Raw genomic sequence first — 25,397 nt, 5'->3', positions numbered from 1 at the left:
AGTCCCGTGATCTGTCACCTGAACCTGCTCGTAATTTAGGCAGCCGGCTATTACTACAAAGCATTTCAGCCATCCGCGCTTCGGCAGGGACCTCTGGAGCGCGAGTATATGTGCACGGTACAACACGCATCTCACCGTGCAGAACAATCCGTATGAAATAAATGTTATGCTAGCACTTACTTTGCCGGCAAACAGAAAATGCGATGGTCATCACCTAAAACTTTAAGATTTTGTCTCACAGCCATGGGAAGAGGCATGTCCAATGCAGGCATGTCCAATGCAGATAAGGGCGTAGTGGTCAAAATTAATTAATTAGCCAAATTTTGTTAATTATCTTTTTAACACTTCACTTTACGCTGCACATTGTAATCACAATATTGAAGACCGTAAGGATTCAAAGAAAATACAATTTGCAACATGTCCCTAAGTGCAATAGGTCTCGAGATATTCGCGATTGAATTTTCAGCCTTCTGGGATCCAAAGCAGGAAATGAAAGCTCAGAGTGCGCCGGAAATCCTGCCCACGATACTACGTAAGAGACTGACGAAATGATGACGACAGCCAACGGCACCAAGGCTATAGCTGCGACTGCGGCAGGCAGGCGCTCGGGAAGAGCGCGTAGTCCCTGGTTCCGTGAGCAGCACGCCCTCTTTTTTCGTCATTGGCATTGAACTTGGAGGCACGTTTCCTGCCGTCAACGGCTTCGAAAAAGCAGCACGGTGACAACGCACAAGATTTCCCTTTCCGCTCTGGCTCGATGCTAGCATTGAAGTTAACTTGGATCCTGAGAATAAGACAACTATAGCGCCACAATTTTAAGTGAATTTTTGCAAATCCACTGGAATTCCCTGCTACTGTCCCATGGAAGTTTCACTGTTTACAAGGCGCTGCCTAAATGAACAGTGAAAATCCTTCTATTCTTCTTCGGAATGTTCGTGCACGATATCACTGGAGTTTAGGAACTGTCTATTATGGTTCTAAGACTCTATTAATGGCTCTATTATGAGGCTAAAGTGAAAAGCATTTGGCCTTGATACTTTTGACCAAGACTGCGCATAGATACATCCGCGGCACACGCGCGCACGTGCATATAATACTATGCATGACAGATGAAATGCTAAAACCACCTCAGCAACGAAGTAAGAATGTTTATAAGCCGATAAATACGAAATTTACTTAAAACTCAGCGGAAATGCGACCTGCCTCAGAAGCAGAATTACTGGAGCTGTATTTTTTAAAAAAAGCTGCGCTCTCCAGGTGAAGAGTGTCTCCAGACGAGCCGCAGTGCACATGCAGGCGCCTCAGGCGCCGAGAATTCGAAGAAAGTGCTCTCTGGCGGTCGTGCGGGCCGCGTCTTACATCGACGTAACATTGGCTCAGTGGGATTTGGAACGAGTGACACGAAAACGGAAACACCCTGTACAGTATCAAAGATACTTCATTCCTATCCTCACGGTATTTTCCGTCACAGATTGACCGCAGAGGCTTTCTGCCCAATCCTGCTTTCACAAATTCTGTGTAGCCACAAGAGCGGGAGAGAAAAGGAGTGAAAAGGGGTGAGGGAGAGAAGGGAGAGACTCCCTCGATTTTCTTTGTGGAAAGAAGCGAATGCTTAGAATGTTTCCCAAACAGTAGAAGGGTAAACGATGAATAGGTTAAGCTGAGCACAGGCACAGCGACCTTGACACAATGGTTCGCATTCACAGGCTCCTTAAAGGGGTGGAGACACCAAATTTGTGGTTCGCGCGTTCTTAGTTTCAAACGTTTCTTATGGCTCCAGGAAGCATGATACACACTCAAAGATTCATATATTCACAGTGAATAATTTATTATAGCATTTTTAGGTGAACGATTTTCGGTTTCGGTTTCGGAACGCCGAGTTGTACAGTGACGTCACAGAGGGGGAAGATCAACTTCTTCGCTTGGTCACGTGGGCCCACAAAAGTTGTGACGCACCTACTGCTGCATCGTCTGCTTTCCCACACACGTGCTGACCAGCGCATATGAAAACAAACAACTGCACGTCTAGTCCCAGCAGCTCGGATTCTGACAGATCTGATTCCAACGAGTGAGGACATCGACTATTTTTTTGTTCGCACGCTAATATCGCCTTCGCGAGTTCGCGTGAGGATGCGAAACACTTTGCAAAATGCCAGTAAGCATCGCTGCGCCGCTCTACCCAAGCTGCGCCCACAACCGGTGTCACACTTCGCTGCCGTGCAGCAGTACCTGAGCGCTGCTTGGGATGGTGTACAAATATCACAAGAAAAGACAAGATCGCTTTGTTTTTAGAACTGCCAGCTATACTTGAGCAGCGACAAAGCATGTCTGCTTATGTTGGGAGCTTTCGGCAACGGCACCGCTCGCGGGCGCTCCGGGCGACGAGCTCTGCTGCTGCCTGGCTGCCGTGGTCATCACTTCTACCAGGAACTCGGTATTTGCCAACGATCGTCAGAAACGATGCATTTTTGATATTCATATATCCCAGGGTTTGCTATGAACGTGAACAAACAATACTACCGCGTTCTTCAGATGCCGGCGTTCGGCACGAAGACTGGCGCAGGCCGCCCGGCTCCAAGGAGTGCGCCCTATGTCATCATGACGCTGCCGCTCTCCGCGCTCGCATTGGCTGCCGCTTCCCGTTGTTGTTGCCGCGAGCGGCCCGCCGTTGACATCTAGCAGGCCGGACGCAGGCAACGAGCTGCAATCGGACGTTGCGACGCTGTTCGCAACGGCGCGCCGCAAACCGAGCAAACGCGGCTCGCTGGTGCGTCGACTGCGCTCACGCGGCTGTGCCCCGCTCATCGTACGTCACTGTATTTTGGTATGACGTCACTAAAACTTTATTTTTCTACACCCCTTGTGACGTCATGGTTGATGGCGCTAGCGATGGGTCTAGATCGGTGAGAGTGAGCATTTAGGTAATCTTTGGAACCGAATTAAAATATTTTTTAAACGTTTGTTGCGTCCAACACCTGGCTGTGACTGCCCTTGCATACATAGGAATCCCATAGCAGGCTTTTTATAGCTTCAAAATTTGGTGTCTCCACCCCTTTAAGGAATGCATCGGGGTCTCACTTTTGCTGCTCTTGGAGCCCAAACCTGAAGCCACACCACCACTTGCTGGCCTTCAAGATGCACCAAAATATAACGTTTCCTTCTGACGTCATCAAAACCTGCCCACCGTGGCAGGTGGCGAACCTATGCTAACTGCTTCATAACCATATTCTCGGGTGTAACCAGACGCTAATTACACAAGGTGACCTATATCGGGTAAGTGTTTTAGGAGACCGAAAATTTTTTAAAATAAAGGTCACTTGCGTTGGTATTATTTTAGCCCCGAAGGCTGCTTTAGGGTCTACGGCGGGCAGCATGTAAGAGGCAGAATGCTTGATTTCGCTATTTAACTAGGTTAATTAACTTTTAAAATTTTTATTTTAGCTCGTATGCTGTATTTGCAGAATTGGAAGCAGTTCTCCAAACAGTCTAGCCAAGAAAAATAAGAAATTTTAGCGCGTGTTACGAGGCGAGAAAAAATCTAATTGGTGGCTTCACACCGTAACTGGGCAGCAATGAGCGCCTGTGATGTCATCGCTCTGTTCTTCACTTTGTATCACACTGTTTACGTCACACTAAGGCCCAGACAGGCGGGCCGGCGGCATCGCGCCAGGATTTGCTTTGCTGCCCGGCTTCGCGTATTGCTGCCGCGTAGGAGCACAATGCACTGTGTCACTGCGCTTGAAATACGGCCTCAAGGCGACATTGTCGTCTGTCGGAGCTGAAAACAGAAAGGCTCACGCTGACGTCATTTTCGACCGCCGAGTGCGCAACGTGAAGAGCTGATTTTGCATCGGCAAAGCTTCTTACCCGCTGAACTGTGCACAAGTACCTTAAATGCATTATCTGTCTTGACAACTTGTTTGAAAAAAACCTTGAGCGTGAAGCCCTTCTGTGAAAATAATTATTGTGAACCGCAGTTTGGTCACAGCTAGATTTTATTTTCTGTTTAAGGAACTTATTCTGCTCGAGGCAAAATAAATACAAAATTTCTCGATAATTGAGCTGTCACCCGACGCATGTAACGTTCAGTGCCTGGTATATTTTGCTGCTGAAATAGTTTGTTAATCGTTTGCGACAGCAAACTTGCCTATTTGAAAAATCTACTTCGCAAAGATTTTTAGGACAACCGTCACTATCATGGTTGATTGACATCAATCTTCTGGCATTGAATATATTCAAAAACAAAATAAAACAACGAATTTGGAATTCTGAACACAAGGAAAATGAATTGTTTATCCCCCCGAAAGTTAAGCAACGTGCCCAGATTTGACGGAAAAATTTTACCGACGTGTTGCTTTAGTGTCCAAATTACAATTCGTGGACTCGGGTGCAAACAGGAAAGCGGGACTAGAAGCACACAGAACTTTTACTAGAAATACTTCAAATGCATTCCCTCCGTAGCAACGCACATCGCGCATTTCTCATGTACTACAGATCCCAGTATCCACTCGGACATTCCACGCTCACCTGCAACGCATGCTGTGATGAACTTCTCTTTAAGGTATTCTACACTGGCAGGCTCATCAATGAAAACGTCGTTTTTTACGTACCCCACAGGAAGAAGTCTAAGCGGACCAAGTTTGGAGACCTTGGGGCACATTGGACAGGGCCGTTACATCCGATCCAATGCAGTGGAAACCTTGCATCGAGATGCTTCACAGCACGTCCAGAAGAATTCGCTGGCACTCCATCATGCCGGTACCACGCTTCCCTGGGCACTTCAATAGGCAGGTCTTCAATAAAATCTTCCACTTCTCATTCTAGAACTTTTTCGCAGTAATTTCTCCGAATCAGTGACTCTTCATATAAGTAGGCGTCAACGATTCGGTCGTTGAAAATGCCGCTCCAAACGTTCACTGCCCACCTTTGATGGAGTGTGTGCGCTCGAAGCCAGCGAGAGTTCACGTCAGCCCAGTAATGGGTACTGTGCTGGTTCACAGACCAACTGCGACAAAACTGGGCTTCATCCGTCCAAATCACCTTCCGTAGAAAGCCAGAATCTGTCTATTCGCATCAGGGCCCAGTTACACAAATCCTGCCTTCATTCAAAATCTGTCGCACACAGCTGCTGGTGCAGACTCATATGAAAAGGATACATGCAGTGCTTGTCAAGGGCTCTCCCCACTCACGTCATGCTTGCACCAGCACATTGGGCTATCTGTCGAATACTGGCTTCTTGCTGCGTTCTTGCCAAGGCAACCAAGCCGAATTCAAACTCTTCGTCCAGAACATACGCTTTGGGCCTCCTTGTTGACGCCACAAAAACTGTAGAAGCAAATTTGCTGCATATCCTCACAAACGATGCCTGGGCTGAATGCCGGCGCTTCGGGTGCTTGGAAGCTTACAACTGCACCGCCAGACGCTTGTTCTTCTCTATGGTTACAACAACCACGCCCACTTTTTCTTCTCTTGATAACTTTCCTTCACTAAGCAACGACATTTCGAAGCCGATGCTGTCACGCGCCACAAGGGGTAATGGCATGAGCCTTTCTGTCGCTTCCAAAAACGACAATCGTCATGCAGTCTCTCCCAGGCCATGTATTGCAAGCGCAATGACAGCGCGCACTGGGTTACGGCGCGGCGGCAATCCACGAAGGCGCGGAGCGAAGCGAAACTAGCAGCGATACCATCGGCCCGCTCGTCTGGTCCTCATATGACGTAAGCAATGTGATCCGAAGCGCAGGACGGAACGATCTACGTTTTGCCGCTGCGTTACGGCGTAAAGCCGCCAACAAGGGTGACCTTCTCGCCTCGTAACGCGAGCGCTACAAATAAAACAAAGCCTCTAAAATAAAAATTATAAAATATAATTAACGTATTTATTTACTGAACTAATTAAAACATTCTGCTTCTTACCTGGCGCCCGCCATAGCCGCCATTAGAGCTCCAGGGCTAAAATAAATCTAAAGCAAGTTACCTCTTTTCTTATTTCGAACCTTTTGCAATGTGCCTCAGACAAATGTAACCTGGCTTTTAAAAAATGCTCTGTCCTAGCCCAATAACACCAACTGAAAGTTAGACGCAAGTTACACAGGGGGACCTGTGTATACCAGGTGCCCCAGGTAAATGCAACTTGCTTTTAAAAAAAGACAGAGTCCTACCACATTCAAACCAACTGAAAAGTTGTTCAGAGTCGCATGGCCTAGACTGCAGTGCATTTTTGTTCTTCAAATTTGTGTAATTAGTAATAACTAATTAGCTATCCATATAATTACTAACTTCAGGAACAGATTGTCAATGCAAAAGTTGTAGATTATCTCGAAAAACAGCTAGGAGCAAGTTTCCATCAAGGTACGATGTACGCAGCGTTATTTATTGGCCTTTAAAGAAAGCTACAACGTGACCAGCTGCTGATCTCTGCGCTAGTGCGCACGCAAATCTTCATCGCAGGGTGAAATCCAAAAAAAAATCTGATTTTCTTCTCTGAAACGCTTTATTTTGGAAGCTTTTTTTTATTGTGCGAGTTACGGTTTAAGGCCTGTTAGGAACTACTTCACGAAAACGGTACCTTGGTGCGAACATTTCAGTCAACTGTTTTTCAAAGAGACCTAAGACTTCTGTATTGACTCTATGATGCTGAATCCATGAATTAAAAACTTGGCTAGTTAATTTTAAGATATTTAATTTTTATTATACTTTAATTGGAATTAATTTTAATAACACCTTAATAGAAAGATTTTGCTACATATAAGAAGAATGGGCCAATACCTTCAATATTTCGGTGAATGTATCGCGATTTTCCAATTTTAAAAAATTTTTGTCTGTGAATGTTGGACATGAGAAGCCTTGGATTGCATATTTCCGGTTTACTGAATTACTCCTTCTGGTTTCCAAAAACTTGAAACAGTGCGAAATGAAGGAAATGACAACCGTTCTACTTCAGATGAGTGGTGCTTTTTGTGTGTGTAATTAGGTGTGGAGTGTAGTGAATGAGAAAAAAGCTGCAAATGGTGAATGGCGGACGTCACCATTTTGGCACCTTATTCGAATAAAGGAGACCCCGATACCACCAGCAGTTACTGTTTCTGCGTAGTATGCTTCACAGTGGCGTACTCGGAAGAATTCATCGTCTCTCTCACGTTGTTGTGAATGTGTTCTTCACTACAGCCTCACGATGCGCTTAGTGGTTTTGACGATGGCCCCCAAGATTCTTGTCCTGGTCGATCTTTATTCCCGAATGCCACGCCATGCCTCGTACTCTGGGTCTTGCACATCATTATATTCTTTATGGCTCGGCACGAAATACGCATGCAAGTGTATTTTCCTCTTCTGGAAATGACAGCACGCTTATCATTGGGCTGTTTTTTTTTTCGTTCTATTCACCCACATCGTCGTTCCCACTACGCAACGCATGCTGCAAACTTTAATGAACCCCCATTACAGAAGTCCACGTTTCCTTCTGCCTACGGTGCGGCGCAACAAGTCTTCCTCCTGCAATTACTCTGCAGGCGGCTTAAGTCAAGTAAGTTGTGAACAAGTCCAGTAATAAAAAAACAACACTAAATTTTTGTTTTGTTACAAATGACGACAGTTCTGTTACCAAACACGCGCACACTCACGCAATAAGACATCGAAACCACACAAGTTGCTATAGTGCGTATTCTGCGTTAAGGAGGCGCCCACAAGTAGATGCTGACAAGAAGAACGCGATCTCGGAAAAACGCAACGTATTAACGTTGCTATAAGACACAAAACTAGATCGGTTTCATGCTTTAGCCTTCGACATACCAAAAATTAGAAAGACTGGAGCAACAGGGGCGGACAGGCACTGTTGTATGTACCACGCAACGTGCGGAGTTACTTAAGGAAACAATCTTTCTGCACCACAAGGAACTCGGATCACTTAATATCCACCTAAAATGCACCTGATGAGGCGTGCGATATAGTATAGCTGTTTCGGTTATGAAGATGACGATGATTTGGTTTAGTGCCACAAGGGCAGCAGGGCCTAAACGCGCCATGGCTAACGTGCTTGGTCACCACAAGTTGGAATCTCAGAGACCCAATTTTTTTTTCAGTTGTTTCACTCCTGTGTTTAGAGTCATGCTTACATTGCCCAAAGATATCCCAGAACTAGGCCATGGAAGCTTGTACCGTTTAGATAACCTTAGGTGCACAGCGGCACTGGTGATCCAAGCCCAGCGCTCTGGCACACCAAGGCATGTGCGCTGTCGATCGTATTTAAAGCGGTGGTGGCGCTGGCATGAGCGAAAGTTTTGCCGACACATAGTCGGCCACCGACTGCGTCAACGCCTCAGTGCGGATAGTTCGCCCGGTAGCCGTAAGGCGGCGGTGGTTCCGGTGGCGCGGAGGGCGATGGCATTGGTATCGTCGACGGCTGCTGCAAGGGAGGCCCCATGTTGCTACCGACGTACAGTCCTTCCTGCGGGTAGGGTGGCGCCTGGTTTTGGTAGTAGTTCTGCTGTGGATAGGGTGCCACCGGTGACGTCATCATAGCTGGCACGGGAGGCTGCGGTCCAGGATAGCCGTAGGCCGGTGCGCCAGCCGTCACGGGAGCCAAAGGCGGCGGGACCATAGGTTGCTGAGTTGTCTGCGATACATCAATAGATCCGTTTCGATAAAGGTTTCACTGCGCCACCACTTCCGCGGCGGACGACGGTAATTAAAATCCTAAGCGGAGCTACATGACAGCAATGCTTCGAGGAAGAGATTGTAAAGAAACGAATAGCACTGTAGCGTACGTAACGTCTATTCTAAGTGGCACACCATGGTGTTTCTTGACCAATGCAAGTTTATATGTACAGGCGCGGACAAAAGTAAACGGAGCACGCAACTGTCTTTGCATATTTTTCACGCGTCACCTAACTGAAATTTCCAGCAGTGGTGCGCGCATGCTGGTAGAGGAGGTTGGTGGGCTTTGTTGTAGACAAACAACGCTTCTTCATTACCAATGGAGAAGGCGTGACTGCACTTCGAACGGAATAGCGTGCTCCGTTTACTTATGGACGCGCCTGTACGTATAAATACAACTAACTCTAAGTAAACTTCAGATTTCCACTAGGGGATATATGTATGATTTGGAAAATAGTATGCATTATTGCCGAGAAGTATACCTAAGACCTTTAGCGTGTACTTTCTAACTCGCTTCCTTACCAACTATTGCCCACAGAGAAACTCATGAAAAGCACCAGCGACCGAATCCCTCCTTAAAGGCCCCAGTGTGACTAGAGGTCTCAAGGTTGCCTTAAGGTTAAAAGTAGCGGTTAATCGGTGAGTATTGTAGGCTCACGGCTGCTACACACGCTGTGCGCATGAGCATAGAGCGTAGTGAAATTGTTCTGCGCGGGAAGAACGTATACGAAAGAAACGGATGGACTGTAGGATGACAAGACTTCAGTCTTGATCACATTTTGTAACACCAATAAAGTTGCTTTGGACCAAACTCAAGCTCTGCCGTAGGATCAACTCAATGCATTTAATATCGCATGCGAAGTTCGCGCAAAGGAGCTTAGAGGAGGCGGTCTCTGTCGAGGACAGCTTTCGACTTAGTCCGGTATACAGATTGTGCAGGGATCTATTTATCACTCGATGATCCCGCTACCTGCAAACAATGATCTTACGGAGATACTGTGGCGTATTGATGGGAGCATCGCATGCAGGAGCTGCGGGATTCGATCCCCATAGCCGCCGGGCACGAATTTTTCAATGAGTACAAAATTTCCCACGGCCTACTTCTCATTGTTCGGGGATGAATTGCTTAGAAAAGGGCCTTTGATCCCAACAGCCTCCCTCGATGGAAAATCTATCAGCGAGGGACCGATACCCGCCCTGTGCGGCAAAGCCCAATGTGGCCTTTTTCCTTTAGCTGGTCAAGCTCAGAGTGACGGGATTTGCAGGAGCAGGCTCATTTCCCAAGCACTATCCTAAAAATTCGAGCACCAGTCCAGAGGACAACCTAGTATCAATTTGAAGAAACCAGTGGGCAGACGCCTGGCAGTTGGGGTCGAACCCACTTCCTCCCATAGCCTAGGCGGATGCTCTACTTTTTTATTTATTTAGTAAAAGTACCTACAGCGCCCATGAGGCATTATTGTAGGGGGGTTATTACTATATACAATAACACATGCAAAGAAGATATTGGAAAACATGTCAGCTAGGATAACACAACATATTAAAAGAAGACTAAATGAGTTTACAACTAGTATGAGTGATGGCACAGTGCTGGTAAACACACGAGACCTGGAAAAAAAAAATACATCAGACTATCGCTTCAACAGCACTTTCGAAATCAGGTGCACAAACAGCATCATTCGGAAGCTTATTCCAGCCCAGGATCGTGTTAGGGAAAAACGAATACTTAAATACATTAATGCGGCATTGATAACTATTATTTATTTACCTTAATTGGCGTAAGACCCTTGACGCCACCAGATATTGCATGTTTACATGCGGGAACTGTAAACAGGGTATTTGCTCTGTGATACAAACGGTTGTAAGCACTTACGATCACGCGCCGTCTTCTCCGGAAACAGAACCACCACACAGCTCCCGAAGCAATTGCGACCACTCCAATGACAATGGCCACAATTTTGCCGGTAGACAACAGTGGCTTTTTCCGGACGTGTATCCCTGCACATGATCGTCAGACGTGTACGCGGCACTTAAATTGATATTCGAACATGTCGACTGCCTCAATATATAATGAACTGTTCGTTAGTAGCCAGCCGAGGAGGAAAATCCTGTAATCATGTTTTCCTCTATATTTTTACTTTATGCTATGTGAAAATTTTTAGAGCTATTCCATTTACTTTGCTTTTTCAATTAAGCATGTTGTACGAGACGCTTTATTTTTAATTGTATTTTAGAAGGTCCCACCATACTAGCCTCACTATCTGCAAACAATTTATCCCTGCCCGATCACATTACTGCGTTTTCAGCCAAGGTTGAAAACTTGGTGGAAATTTGGTGGAAACTTCGTGAAAATTAGATGGAAACTTGGTGGAAACTTGGACAAGTCGGTATTGATGATCCATGGCATGAGAGGTAGCGCAGAACCAGGACGACGGGCAAAGAACAGATATGCACACGATGGCGCCTGTGTGAAGTTACTACTTTGGTTATTCCTAGTTTGTTTCACTTTTATGTCAGGTCACCTTAACTAGACGCCTGTGCGATTTCCGTATCGCAGTCACAGTTACTACTCAATGGTGCCTGAGCTTGATTCGTTCCATTATCCTGCTATTCATCAGCCGCCGTCGCTACAGCTGTCTTGTACTACTGACAAAAGACAACCCTTCTAAAAAAAGATCCTTGAGCGGCTGAAAAACATTCTGCCCTTTCACATTGGCACTGGTGACGTCACTCTTGCATCGTGGTGGAGCAGCGCAAAGGACGGGACACAAGAAACAAGGAAGGACGTACACAGGCGCTGCTTCCTTATTTCTTGTGTCCCGTCCTTTGCGCTGCTCCACCACGATGCAACAGTACTAACTAGTCCAGCAAGTTGCTCTTCTGGACGTCACTCTTGACAACAGTCACGCAATGTCATTATTTGGCAACGACACCAGAAGCGGGGTTGACCAATAGCAGTGAAGTGAAACAGTGCTTACAAAACATGACCCGCGGGTTTGACTCTTTAAATGCCATGCCCATTCACCATCTTTAGGCCGCTAACGACGGATGCGAACGGTGATTTCAAATGCTTCCACGTCGTTTTTGGACAAGCTGCGCATTATGACTCGAAGCTAGAGAATTAGTTTAACTTTCTATATACACTGTAGCTAGCCTTTTTTACGCTTGGCAGCGATTGCTCAACCGGCTTACATGAAATCAGAGGAGCGTAGAAGTTGAGAATGGCCGCCTCGGCCAGCGAAGCACACGCCCTAAAACATGGTAAGTCTCGTGATTCAGGTGCCCATGGTTCTGTCGACTATTTATGTAGCAGTGAGCGCATTTTACTTCAGAGGCGAACACCTGAACAACCAGAGCCTCGTTAGTTTCCTATTTAGGTCACTTTTTTTAGGTTCAGCGGCGGCTGCTTTTAGATAGTCATTGACGGTACCAATGTTATTTGTATCATTTGTAGGTTTTACGCATCTTTGGGGCAGGACTTGATGTTGCCTGCGCTGCGACTGGTTCGCCCAACTATTTCACTCTATGGCGTGGCCAACTAAACGGCCTAACGTAATTGTCTTCCAACGGAACAACTGTGCGATCGTGGACATTGGTTTTCTCCAAAGTATTTGGTGTTTAATATACATTCCATTTTTTTTTTCTTTCTGAATGGAACCATACCTTTGCAAGTTTGTTTCATATTCTGTATAAAAACATTTCTTTCGAAAGTAAGATTTTATAACGCAAGAAACAATTTACCGAAGCTCATACTGTTATAAAAAAGTGTACTTGAACTGGCTATATTTTGGTGCATTGTATTAAATTTTAAACCGTATAGCTTTTGGACCAAGAAACGTTATCGAAAACCCACAAAATACGGCCATTTTTCCTACGGTATGGAACGGTTTAATTTCCAAGCCGTCAATGAATTCCGCTCATCCTTATTTTGCGGCAGTGTGGACGTGTATGAGTATAGAAAACGGTCGAGTCTATTCGTTTCAAGCGAACATAAATGCTTACGCAGCCGTCGACGTAGACTGCGCGTCAGCGTCCCGAGCACCAGCTGACAGCAGGATGCAGCTGCAAGTGGCCTTAGCAATAGCAATTTCTTATATGGTTATACGGTTACGACACAGCGCGAGATTATTCACAAGATCGTAACCGCATCTCTCTTCCGGCCTCGGCTGGTGCTGCGCTCTTAGAAGTGCTCACTGAGCTAAGCGTCAGATAGAGTGACCGAACTGCGCTCACGTGTTTACGATTAACCAGCAATACTGGTAGGCTATTGAGTGTAGCGATTAGTTGTCACTAACAACACCGCTCGTAGCATAGAGTTTCTTACTATTACCTAGAGGGAAAGCTGGCAGCCCGTCTATGGGAGTTTGCATGGCGACCCCTCGAGACCACTTCAGCCACCATGGGCGCTCAAAGCATCATGGGGCGGTGAGCTACTTGTTGCGGAACTGCAACTTTTGGCCAAAAAATAATCAAGAAATAAAGCTGTTTGATAACTACAAACGTCCTAACATTGAAAATCTTGTCTAAGGATTTCAACTAACGAGCAGAAAAGCATTTAAGTGCAAAGTTTGCCCAAAATTAGAGACGACTCGCTCTCCTATTGGCCTAGTAATGAACACTATAAAAACTAATATTTCGTAATTAACAGGCGCATTTTTAAAAGTAAATATGTTTTCAAAAAAGATGTTGTTGCTTAAATACTATAAGAGGTTTTTTAATGGCATTTCGGAAAAGTGAAACCTTTTATTGGCGTCCTGTTTCGTCACGTTTTCACTACTATGGGTTTTGCCCACTGCGTTCGCTGGAAAGTCGTCTGCGCACACACGAACAGCGTTTTCGGAATGAAAAATCTTAGTAGTGCCACTCCATGTTTCCGAAAAATTACGACTGTGCCGCAACAAGTAGCTCACCGCCCCATGATACTTTGGGCGTCCATGGTGGCCGCCAGCTTTCCCTCTAGGTAATAGTAAGAAACTGTATGGCTGGCAGAAAAGTAGTGAATTAGTGGGCAGTCGATTGGCTAGTCAGTTTATAAAATGGTCGCCTAATCAATCAACCGATCGAGAGATCAGTCAATAAATCTATCAAATTATATTGGCAAGAAGGCCGTAGAATATTTCCCTGGCTCGACATCACACGTGCAAGATTTAGTGTTGGAAGTAATGATAGGCAAGCTTACAGCTGTCGGAGTAGTTTGGCTGGTACTGACGCCTCATGGAGTCTTCCCAGTCGATGTCGTCGGCGCATGTCAAGTCCAATAGGAGGGCGATACAGACGCCCCCAAGTGTCGTCCACGTCCGAGGATACATGGTTCCGGGTCCGAACGGACAGCTACTTTGTGCAAACCTGCATAACACAATTAAGTCATAACACTTTGAATAATTTTCCGCGAACCTTGTCCAGTCCACTATAATCGTTCATTTGTCGTGTTTACTCTGAAAATTCTCCTAAAGCGTTCTCATCGTTCGACATCCAAGAAAATTGCTACTGGGAAGATCTGCCGCCGAAATTATAATTTAAAATATGAGCGCTTATTGTTGCAAGGATAACTCTGGACAACTTATTTTTACGCTAGCGGCTGCGTTTTATGTCTCAAACGCAGCGCCTGCAATTAGAAGGAAGCTAAACGCAACAAGAAAGGCTTTATTTTGGTTTATTGGTGTATTGGGGTTTTAACGTCCCAAAGCGACTCAGGCTATGAGGGACGCCGTAGTGGAGGGCTCCGGAAATTTCTACCACCTGGGGTTCTTTAACGTGCACTGACATCGCACAGTACACGGGCCTCTAGAATTTCGCCTCCATCGAAATTCGGCCGCTGCGGGCGGGATCACCAACATACAAAGAGTTCGGTGCACTGTGAATCATATGGGATGTAAACTTATCCGGAGCCCTCCAATACACTATAGCGCCCGCCTCCGCTTTAGCACGCAAATACTGATCTATTATGATTCGGAATCCCCCACCACTAGACAGAGCAGTAGGCAAGGTATTCATTATTCTTGCTGAGCTGCAAGCTATCGATCAATAAATACTTTGCAAGCAGTAATCAATAAGACTGTGAATTCAGGTCATTTTTTTTTTGGAACCACCGTTTTAATGGCATTTGGGTCGCAGATTATGGAAATAAGCACAACAAAACCACAAGCAGTGCTGCTATGAGAAATAAACGTTCTGATGAAATAACTTCGTCATTATTAGTATTCCATAAATAAGAAGTATAAAAAAAATCTTCAGTATGTTTGGTTTGGTGTATGGGGGTCCTTAAGAGTAACGGAGTGGATTCCCATAGAGGGCAAGCGTAGCAGGGGGCGGCTGAAATTTAGGTGGGCGCATGAGATTAAGAAATTGGCGGGGATACGGTGGCCGCAACTGACAAAGGACAGGGTTAATTGGGGAGACATGGGAGAGGCCTTTGCCCAGCAGTGGGCGTAGCCAGGCTGATGATGATGATGGAGGTATTACGTACCACTGACCATAATGTAAATACACAGAGCCCAACACATGATCAGTTATCGTCACAGAAATCACTTCATATGCAGTAGTCAGCGTGGAAAGTCCAAGCAAAATTATGCAAGCCAAGCTAAGCGCAAGCCGATAACGCGCACGTTGCAGAAACTGAAGATGGCCAACACTTGTACCCCGACTTGGCAGCAGCGCACGTGTTTAGGAGCGAGTTCCGCTTGCAGGACAGTTATAGCCTCGTTATCTTGAATTCCTTCGCGCTGACAACCCAGAGAAGATAACATATATGGTTGGTATTACTAGGTTTTTGTTGGCAAGTCAGGAAAAACCGTCGAAATCGCAGTACTCAAATCGCACAGTATTACAGGCATCAGTGTGGTCATAACTGTATGCGACTGATAAAAAGCCAGCTGGCGAGCCAAGAAAGCCAGCATGGAAGCTGATAAGAATGGGCCTCCTGGCAACGAAAATGGCGAAGTTTTCGAGACTCGCCGACATAACCACGACAGCTTACACAATTCAAGTGTAACTTAAACTCAGAGAACAGAAAGCAGTGCGAATATGGGCAGCACGGGCATATTCTTACACCGCGATAGGCGGTGTAAGAATATGCATTCAAGCCCTTTCTTTTACCTCAGCGCTTTGTTTCCACTCATTCTATTTTTCATGCCTCCTTCGACACCTTGGTACTGCAGACACGCCTGCTGCTATCGTCGGCAACATTTGCAGCCATTCCAGTCCCAGAACCATTGCAACCTCATCGTGTCCCAAATTATCCCCGTAGAATCTCGTTGAAACGCATGCCAGAAAGACTAACTATGGCCACATGCGTTCCACTGTTGAGGTTATGCGACATTCATGAACATATCACGAGAAATTCTGTGCTTTCCCTTTACATGTGCTTGCGGATGTTACTCACTTTCTTATGAACAGGTCTCAATGATTTTTTGGCTCCCAAATCGACGCTTTCAGTCTGCCGAGAATTAGTGTCGACCGACTGGGTTGTTTTTGCTCGCAAGGACCAAACCTCAATACGCGAGCGTCTCCGCATTCCGCTTCGAACCGGTTGCGGCTGCGGGTATCGAACGCGGGACCTTGTACAGATCAGCGACCGCTGAGCCACCCCGGTAGTTCACAACTTTTACGCGGCCAAGCTGCCTTTCCACTATTAGCGTCCAACCCATAACAAGAAGCAGGCTTCTGTACTTTCTCTAACAGTTATGCAACGCGGCATATGTTATAATAGCCCACATGCTGTCTGGCCTAGCTCAACTAGCATCTCGAGCCGCAGCCAACGTCACTGCAAATCTGAAAGAAAGCAAACACGAAAAACAACTACGGCCCATGTTTTCAAAGATGACACGTAGAAAGTGTTTACATACGTGTTTCAAGACGACGTCGATCTCAATATCGCCCGACGACGAGACCAAGTGAGTGTACTCATTTCCAACAACCACGGCCGACAGTCTACAGGCGTTTTCTCTCAAAGCAAGCAAGAGGCTAACACGATACGGCTGCCGTCGCACGAAGCACCCCCGCCGGCCTGCGAGCCGTTATCAGGGCGTCAATAAAGGGCGACCGACAGCATATGGGAAGACCAGCGCCGGCCGCTACAACAGCGACGGATGGTCGCTGAATGTGGTATCTCCGCCGCACTTTGTTCCTTTTCGCTTTACTTATTCTGATTCGTTCGCGTTTATTACAAGGAAAGGGAGAAGTATGCGTCACCACGCGACGTGTACACGTCATATGCTCAAGCGGGCGTATGTGCGCTCCGCGGAAAGGAGACTGCGCCGGAACTTGCCGGTAGGTATTGCTCTAAGCAAGTAACGAAGCCGCAAACGCAGGACTCGGCGCGCTCGCTTGCAAGGAGAAATTGACGCTACGAGTGTTTCAGTTTTCGCGATTTGCTTAGCCAACGGTAATATAATATTAATAACCAGAGCGCGGCGCTATGGGAATAGAAGCCGAGCACACCGCGGCCGCTCCGCAGCTGGGGAACAGCTTTCGATGTCACCCTGCATTCCTGTAATGGCTGGCGCAGTCTTTCATAATGAGCCGTGCGGTCAGTTTTCACAGCAGCTGTTCCCGCATGCAGGGCACAGCTAGAGTGATGACCTCGTGGGATAGCCACTATACTGTAGTTGTGAAGAGAAAAATTCACCCAGCGATTCACTGTTTTCCTTACACGAAACCCAGTCAAGAGAAATTTCGTGTCTAATTCACTCGGCAATGTTTAAACTTTGCCAGCTCGTCGAGGTTCCTAGCAGGTGTGCAGCTGTTGTATGCTTGGCACAACTTCGTAATTCAGAAATTGAGCAGATAACTAGAATTTTTGCACTGTGACATGCTTAGAATTTAATAAGAAAGTAATTACTCGTTAGAATTCACTCAAGCGCTGTAATACGGCTATACAGGAAGGCATTACAGTTTTCATAAATGCTTCGCAGCTGAACAAAAATTCGTCCGGAACAGCTGTTCGAAAACGGGACCACAGCCTATCTGGAGAGGTCGCTCTACCAATTGAGCTAACCAGGAGGGCTAACAGATAGTAGGGCGAGCGCAAGCAGATCAACAACTAGAAGTGGGAAGCATTGCACCACATCACAGTTTTGAAAGTGGTTTAACACAGTTTCAAAGCCTTGAGCATTTACAGCGGCGTTTCGGGGATCATGCAAGTATTTACATGTAATTCGTATTTGCAAGTATTTCATGCAAGTATTTCGGGGATCTCCAAGTTTTTGAAGAGTAGCGTGCGCTCCGTGGCTGCACGATGTGAGATCACCACTGCTCTGAAGAAAAAAAAAGGCCTTCCTCGAAAACTACGTGATTTTTAAAGCCATTCAAGAGCTACTATATATTAAATCGGCGGCAGTACCGTTAACACTTTCAGTCAGGGAACTTCATCTATACGAATACCCATAGTTTGGCAGATCAGGATGTCGCCAAAAATGCATTAGTCATATTTGACGGAGCCAACTATTGGATAGACATGTTACTGTCACCGTTACAAGTGATGAGACCGGAGTCTAATAAGTTTTCTCGAGAGAGTAAGTCATTAGATGCTATATATTTTTTCCTCACGAACATCCACCGAAAAAGTGGGCAAGAAGTTTCGTCAAGAAAATTCAGGTGATATGGTGGATCGTGAGCTAGCTTGGTGCTTTATTATAATACTGCAGCAGAAACAAGCAACGAGATAGTAGGAACCAGCAGACAAGGACGATGCAGCATCGCCTTTGTCTGTTCATTTCTTGTGTGTTGTCGTTTCTTATCTGCTGCAGTTTATAATAGCGGAGGTGATCTGCCACCCCATGTGGCGGGCCTGCAGTACAGCGTCGGAACACATTACGGACCACTTCCCTTTGGTTACCCCAGCGTAGTATATCCTCGATGCTTAATGCTGCTTTATAACAAAGTTGTCTCTCTCATCTTTCACAAAAGCAAACAGGTCACAACTACTCTTCTGGAGGTATAAAACGACCTCTACCATTCAGGCGTACACAACAACTTATCACTTCGCAGAAACGAATACTGTTCTTCCTTTCACAATCATAGATGGCGGAAAGTTCTCATACCAGTCCTTGTGCCGATGCCCCGGAAGGTGCTAGCTGTTCGAAGCACTGCCAGCGGTGGGGCCCGTGAGACCTACGTTGCCCTTCCCGAGCAAGCTCTCGCGACCACTCATTAATTTGCCTGTCACATACCATGGCATGCCATTTTCCCATAATGCTCTACGCAGGTTACCACCTGCCACAGTGGGAAGGTTGTGATGACGTCACAGCGTCACGTGACAGGTGGGCCATCTGCTTTTTCGCTCAAAATTTTCTGCAGAACGGGAGTTTTAAGCTGTCGCGTGTAAACTGCTACACTTGTTGTCCTCCTCGGTCCCAAGCCGACAGTGATAAATCTCTCGCTCTTGCCCCAACAATTCATAAGTGCGCCTGCTCCCAAACCACAAGGCTACTTATAGCTCACCATTCTGACCACACGCTCTAAGCAGAAAGGAAAAAAAGTGAGTAAACTGCCCTCCAGCGCATTTTCTTTTATAAAAGGGAGTGTGCTAGAGCAGAGCTTATTCCCCATTTACTGCAATATAGGCGTATTATTGTTTAGAGTTCATGTCACTTTTTTCTGAGGCTAACCTGGGTAACATTAGCTTTGTCCAGGAGGTGAAAGCTTAAGCTTTCGATTACGACATAATACGATACCAGCATCGTTTATACTGGACCGCACATCTTACTGTTGTCGCTCCAAAAATTAAACGTTTAACGGGGGTCGCGTAAGTCCTCCCTATCTCAGGATTCCGAAACCGTCAGGCTGCACTTCGGTCGGACTCCGCGGCCCACCCGCCGATCTTTCCTTATAGAAGAGATCGGGAGTGGACTGCTAGCAACCCCAGCGATGGCAGGTTTCAACCCTGACGAGGAGCGCCGTAAGCACTGCAACCCGCCAGGAACCTCACCACCTCCCTTACCCGCTCGCCCATGAGTCTGGTGATTGCATAAGGTTTTAGGGGAGCTCATATACGAGTGAGGTGCAGTCGTACACAGGCTCATCGGTGTGCTAATAAACTTTGTAGAGTTACATTTGGCACCGTGTCACTGTCGTATTCTTAGCAGGCGTCAGCCAGTGTTGGAATCCTCGTTGGTATTGCGACGCGGAAATTTGCTTACCTGGTTCACATCCTTACAAATAGCCCCCTCTGCAGCACCCAATTCTAGTCCCAAGTGTCCGTTAGGGGTCAAGCCCATGTTGGCAACATACTGTTCTTTGATCGGAAGATGGATGAAGGAGAGAGGGTGACTTTGTTAAAGAGGTTCGCATTAGGAGGGTGATGCATATTCCACAAGGCCAGGGCTGTCTAAGTTGTCCCGTGTACGGCAGACCAGCAGAAGAGTGTTCGTACCGTCGTGTTCCCACGAGGTTATTGTGGCGTTGAGGGTCGGTGCGTTAAATAGGGAGTGAGGGAGGGGGGGGTTCTCATGCAATCTCGTACCGTACGGTGGAGGCTCGAGATCCCAGCGCAAAAGTTAGGTGGTGAGATTCCAATGCATTTAGAGGGAACCTTCACTCTGGAGCGGATGTCAGTTAAGCAGTAATTGCTCACTACCATTCACCTGGGCGCAACTTATGGCCATACAGGGAAGCTGATTGAACTCCACTCCTCATTAGGGCTAGTCAGTTGTTCACCATGTCACCCGGCAAACAGACATCCGGCGGTCTCTTGTGAATCGAAAATTGAAAATTGGTTTTTGAGGAAAGGGAATCGGGCAGTTATCGTCTCACATATCTCGGTGGACACCGGAACCGCGCAGTAAGGGAAGGGAGTAAGCCGGGAGTGAACGAAGAAAGAGAAAGAGGTCCCGTAGTGGATGGCTCCGGAATAATTTCGAGCACCTGAAGATCTTTAACGTGCACTGACATCGCACAGCCCACGGGCGCCTTTTCGTTTCGCCTCCATCGAAATGCGGCCGCAACAAAGTAAATTCATACCCAGCTTTCCAATCCATCCGACAGCTACCGCCATCTTTTGGCCGCCAGTAGCGAACACCGAGTAACTCAATAGCGATAGTTTAGAATAGTAATTTTAAAAAAGTAGAGGTTCCTGAGAGATTTTGCGTGAACTTCGTGATTATCATGGCTGAGTCCTCTTCCTCGCTTTAAAAATTGGTCTATAAAATCCTGCGCCCGCACCACCCATTTCCGACGGCCATAGAGAATCAATGGGGCGCATCGACAATTCGAAATTCCCGGGGTGATTTTCGGAGCCTAAGCTACAGCTCCGCCTCTTCCGACTGGCTGAAGAGGCCGCCGGAACACAAGACCTCCCGGGCAGCATCTAAAGCGGTCCCTCCTGCCTCCCCGGATTATAGTGCCGAGGGTGGTGGGAGGATACTATTTCTTTTGGTTAATAAAAGTTCTTTCCTCCTCCTATGGAGTGATTTCGAGCGTTCAGCGCCACGAGGTACATGGTGGAAGCTGCGTAAACTAGAAACGTTTGTCCGGATTTCCTGGGCTTCCCAAGAATAGGAAAAATTATCCGGCCAGCGACCTAAACTAAAGTGGACAGGTGAGACTAGGGAGTTAAAAGGGATAGGATGAGAGCAGATAGTTAGGAGAGGACTTGAGAGCAATAGGAGAGGCCTTTGTCTTGCAGCGGACGTTATCCGGCTGATGATCATGATGATGATGCTGAGACTCGTTATTATACCCGGATTTCGGAGGGGGGCACTCTTTAATGTGCCGATTACCCGCCCAAATTTTTAACTGATGTGATCTTTGCATCCCTAATTTTACCTTGTAAAAGGCATCTATCGTCTAAACCGCTGGCATATTCATGCTGTAATTTGACTCGTGCGATATAGGCGTATGGTTCTTTAGAGTTCATGTCCCTTTTGGCTTAGGCTAACCTGGGTAACATTAGCTTTTTCCAGCAGGTGAAAGCTTAATCTTTCGATTACATGATACGCGACCAGCATCATTGATACTGGACCACACATCTTATTGTTGCCGCTCCAAAAATTAAACGTTTAACGAGGGTCGCGTAAGTCCTTCCTATCCCAGGATTCCGAAACCGTCAGGCTGCACTTCGGTCGGACTCCGCAGCCCACCCGCCCATCTTTCCGTATAGAAGAGATCGGGAGTGGACTGCTAGCAACCCCAGCGATGGCAGGTTTGAACCCTGACGAGGAGCGCCATAAGCACTGCAACCCGCCAGGAACCTCACCACCTCCCATCCCCGCTCGCCCATGAGTCTGGTGATTGCATAAGGTTTTAAGGGAGCTCATATAGGAGTGAGGTGCAGTCGTACACAGGCTCATCGGTGTGCTAATAAACTTTGTAAAGTTACATTTGGCACCGTGTCATTGTCGTATTCTTAGCCGGCGTCAGCCAGTGTTGAAATCCTCGTTGATATTGCGGCGCCGAAATTTGCTTAACTGGTTCACATCCCTAGAAATAGCGCTCTCTACAGCGCCCAATTCGTAAACTGATTTTTGAGGAAAGGAAATGGCATAGTATCTGTCTCACATATCTCGGCGGACACGTCAACCGCGCCGTAAGGGAAGGGGGGAAGGTGGGAGTGAAAGAAGAGAGAGAGAAAGATGTGCCGTAGTGGAGGTCTGCGGAATAATTTCGACCACCTGGGGATCTTTAACGTGCATTGTCGATTTCTTGGCCCACATTGCCCTTGAGGCCAAATAAGCCCACACGAATCGCATTAACACGCGTGGAACATCATTGTGAGTTACATACTGGAGGTGCACACCCGATCAAATTTTTAACTGCCGTTATCTTTGCATCCCTAATTGTACCTTGTAGAAGGCGTCTATCGCCTAAACCGCTGGCATATTCATGCTGTTTTTTGACTCGTGCGATGGCATTTGGCGGTCCACTTTTTATCATATTATGTTTGAAAGGAGTACTTGCCTGACTGGATCGAAATTGTTTGAAATCCGCATCGTCTGCAGTTATGAAGAAGAAAAACAAGCGCCGCACGCAGCAATGATTCTGGTGCATCTCGCTTCCTCCTCTGGGTAAACTACCACTCCTCCAGTGCTAGACAAGTCCTTTATATACCCAGAGTTACGGCGATTGCGTCACCATAACCACTACTACGTATCCCCATTTTTATGGCTCTTCGTAGCTGCAGTAAGTGAAGGGTACTAATAATTTTGATTTAATCAGGCAATTAATCTAATCAAGCATAATATGAAAAAAATTAACACCCAAAACCCACCACTCGCGTCAAATTACAGCATAGAATATGCCAGCCGTTTAGCCCAGACAAGCCTTTTACAAGGTGCAATTAGGGATGCAAAAGTCATGCCATTTAAAGATTTGACTGATTGTACATGCTCGGTTCACATGAATAACGTTCTCATTGGAAAGTGGGAGATTCAGTTGCCGCTTATACTTCTGACTTTACATAGCAAAGTGGACTAAAACAGGCACATCAGGTAGGAGTCCCGGTGCGTTCTCCTGGCGGCTTATGTTGTGCTCAGTCTTTGAATCCCCTGCCTGCTCAAGTATTTCCCGCTACCATTCATGCAGTCACGTGCCAGCTTTCGATGTCACCCTGCATTCTGTAATGGCTGGCGCGAAGTCTTTCATCATGAGCCGTGCGGTCCGTTTTCACAGCAGCTGTTCCCGCATGCAGGGCACAGCTAGAGTGATGACCTCGTAGGATAGCTACTACGGTAGTTGTGAAGAGAAAAAAATCTCCCAGCGATTCACCGTTTTCCTTACACGAAACCCAGTCAAGAGAAATTGCATGTCTAATTAACTCGACAATGTTTAAACTTTGCCAGCTCGTCGAGGTTCTTGCAACTGTGCAGCTGTTGTCTGCTTGGCCCAACTTCACAGTTTTGAAATTGAACAAATAGAATTTTTGCAGTGCGACATGCTTCGAATTTAGTAAGAGAGTAATTACTCCTTAGAATTAACTAAAACGCAGTAATAGAGCAATACAGGAATCCATTACAGTTTTTATAAATGCTTCGCAGCTGAAGAAAAATTCGTCCTGAACAGCGGTTCGAACCCGGGACCACAGCCTATCTGGGGCAGTCGCTCTACTGACAAAGGCGAGCTTGTTTGTTCATTTCTTCTGTGTTGTTGTTTCTTATCTGCTGCACTTTATAATATCGGAAGTGATCTGCCACCCAACGTGGCGGGCCTATAGTATAGCGTCGGAACAGCTTACGGACCACTTCCCTTTCGTTACCCTAGCGTAGTATATCCTCGATGCTTAGTGCTGCTTTATAACGAAGTTGTCTCTGTCATCTTTGGCAGAAGCAAACAGGCCACAACTACTCTTCCGGTGGTAAAAAAGAGACCTTTATCACTCAGGGGTACAAAACAACTTATCGCTTCGCAGAAACGGATACTGTTCTTTCTTTCACCATCACGTAACGCTTAAAGTACCCTTAAGAGTACAATGTGATGACATTAGAGATCCCTTCCTTCAAGTAATCCTTCTGTGTCGCCTAGCTTCCGCTTACATGTCCATACGTTACATTCATAGATAGCGGGGATTTGTTCTCATACCACTCTTGGCCCCGTGGTGCAGTGGTTAAGCGATGCGCCACTGCCCCGGAAGGCGGCTAGCTGTTCCAAACAAAGCCACCTGTGGATCCCGTGAGATCTACGTTGCTCTTCCTGATCAACATCTCGCTACCAGTCATTGATTTTCCTGCTACCTACCCCGGTATGCAGTTTGCCACAATGCGTTAGGCAGGTTACCACCTGCCACACTGGGAAGGTTGTGACGACGTCACAGTGTCACGTGACAGGTGGCAGGCGGGCCATCTGCTTTTTCGCTCAAAATTATGTGCAGAACGGGAGCTTTAACGCTGTCGCGGGAAAACTGCTACACTTTCTGTCCTCCTCTGTCCCAAGACGACAGTGATAAATCTCTCGCGCCTGCCCGAACAACTCATAACTGCGCCTGCTCCCAAACCCCAAGACTACACTTTGTATAGCTTACCACTCTGTCCGCACGCTCTAAACCGAAAGGAGTAAAAAGAGAGTAATCTGCCCTCCAGTGCACTTCCTTTTATAAAAAGGATTGTGCTAGAGCAGAGCTTAGTCCCTTTTTACTCCAGTATGAGCGTATTATTGTTTAGAGCATGTCCCTTTTGGATGAGGCTAACCTGGGTAACATTCGCTTTGTCCAGCAGGTGAAAGCTTAATCTTTCGATTACGACATAATACGACACCATGCATCGTTTATACTGGACCACACATCTTGCTGTTGTCGCTCCAAAAAATAAACGTTTAACGGGGGTCGCGTAAGTCCTTCCTATCCCAGGATTCCGAAACCGTCAGGCTGCACTTCGGTCGGACTCCGCGGCCCACCCGCCGATCTTTCCGTATTGAAGAGATCGGGAGCGGACTGCTAGCAACCCCAGCGATGGCAGGTTTGAACCCTGACGAGGAGCGCCATGAGCACTGCAACCCGCCAGGAACCTCACCACCTCCCATACCCGCTCGCCCATGAGTCTGGTGATTGTATAAGGTAATAAGGGAGCTCATATACGAGTGAGGTGAAGTCGTGCAGAGGCTCATCGGTGTGCTAATAAACTTTGTAGAGTTACATTTGGCACTGTCTCACTGTCGTAATCTTAGCCGGCGTCAGCCAGTGTTGGAATCCTCGGTGGTATTGCGGCGCCGAAATTTGCTTACGTGGTTCACATCCCTAGAAATAGCCCTCTCTACAGCGCCCAATTCTTGTCCAAAGTGTCCGTTAAGGGTCAAGCCCTTGTTGGCAACATACTGTTCTT

General features: G+C 46.7%; 1 protein-coding gene across 1 annotated transcript; it reads right to left on the bottom strand.

The window, feature by feature from the left end:
- Positions 1-1,809: 1,809 nt before the first annotated feature.
- LOC149365579 (uncharacterized) lies at positions 1,810-16,694 on the bottom strand. Its single transcript, XM_089544377.1, has 4 exons — positions 16,497-16,694; positions 13,832-13,998; positions 10,526-10,650; positions 1,810-8,611 (listed from the first exon to the last, which is right to left on the bottom strand). The coding sequence occupies exons 2-4, from the start codon at positions 13,959-13,961 to the stop codon at positions 8,315-8,317; spliced, it is 552 nt and encodes a 183-aa protein (XP_089400503.1). The 5' UTR covers positions 13,962-13,998; positions 16,497-16,694; the 3' UTR covers positions 1,810-8,314.
- Between the last annotated feature and the right edge of the window lie 8,703 nt (positions 16,695-25,397).

This window comes from Amblyomma mixtum, chromosome 1 (genome assembly GCF_055824585.1).
Source record: "Amblyomma mixtum isolate Tamu chromosome 1, ASM5582458v1, whole genome shotgun sequence".
NCBI lineage: Eukaryota > Metazoa > Arthropoda > Arachnida > Ixodida > Ixodidae > Amblyomma > Amblyomma mixtum.
This window is presented reverse-complemented; position numbering and strand designations above follow the sequence as displayed.

Coding starts and splice junctions, on each gene's coding strand:
- LOC149365579 (XM_089544377.1), bottom strand. CDS start 13,961: ATGTATCCTCGGACGTGGACGACACTTGGGGGCGTCTGTATCGCCCTC. Junction 10,651..13,831: donor GCCAAACTACTCCGACAGCT/GTAAGCTTGCCT, acceptor GATCATGTGCAG/GGATACACGTCCGGAAAAAG. Junction 8,612..10,525: donor GGAGAAGACGGCGCGTGATC/GTAAGTGCTTAC, acceptor GATGTATCGCAG/ACAACTCAGCAACCTATGGT.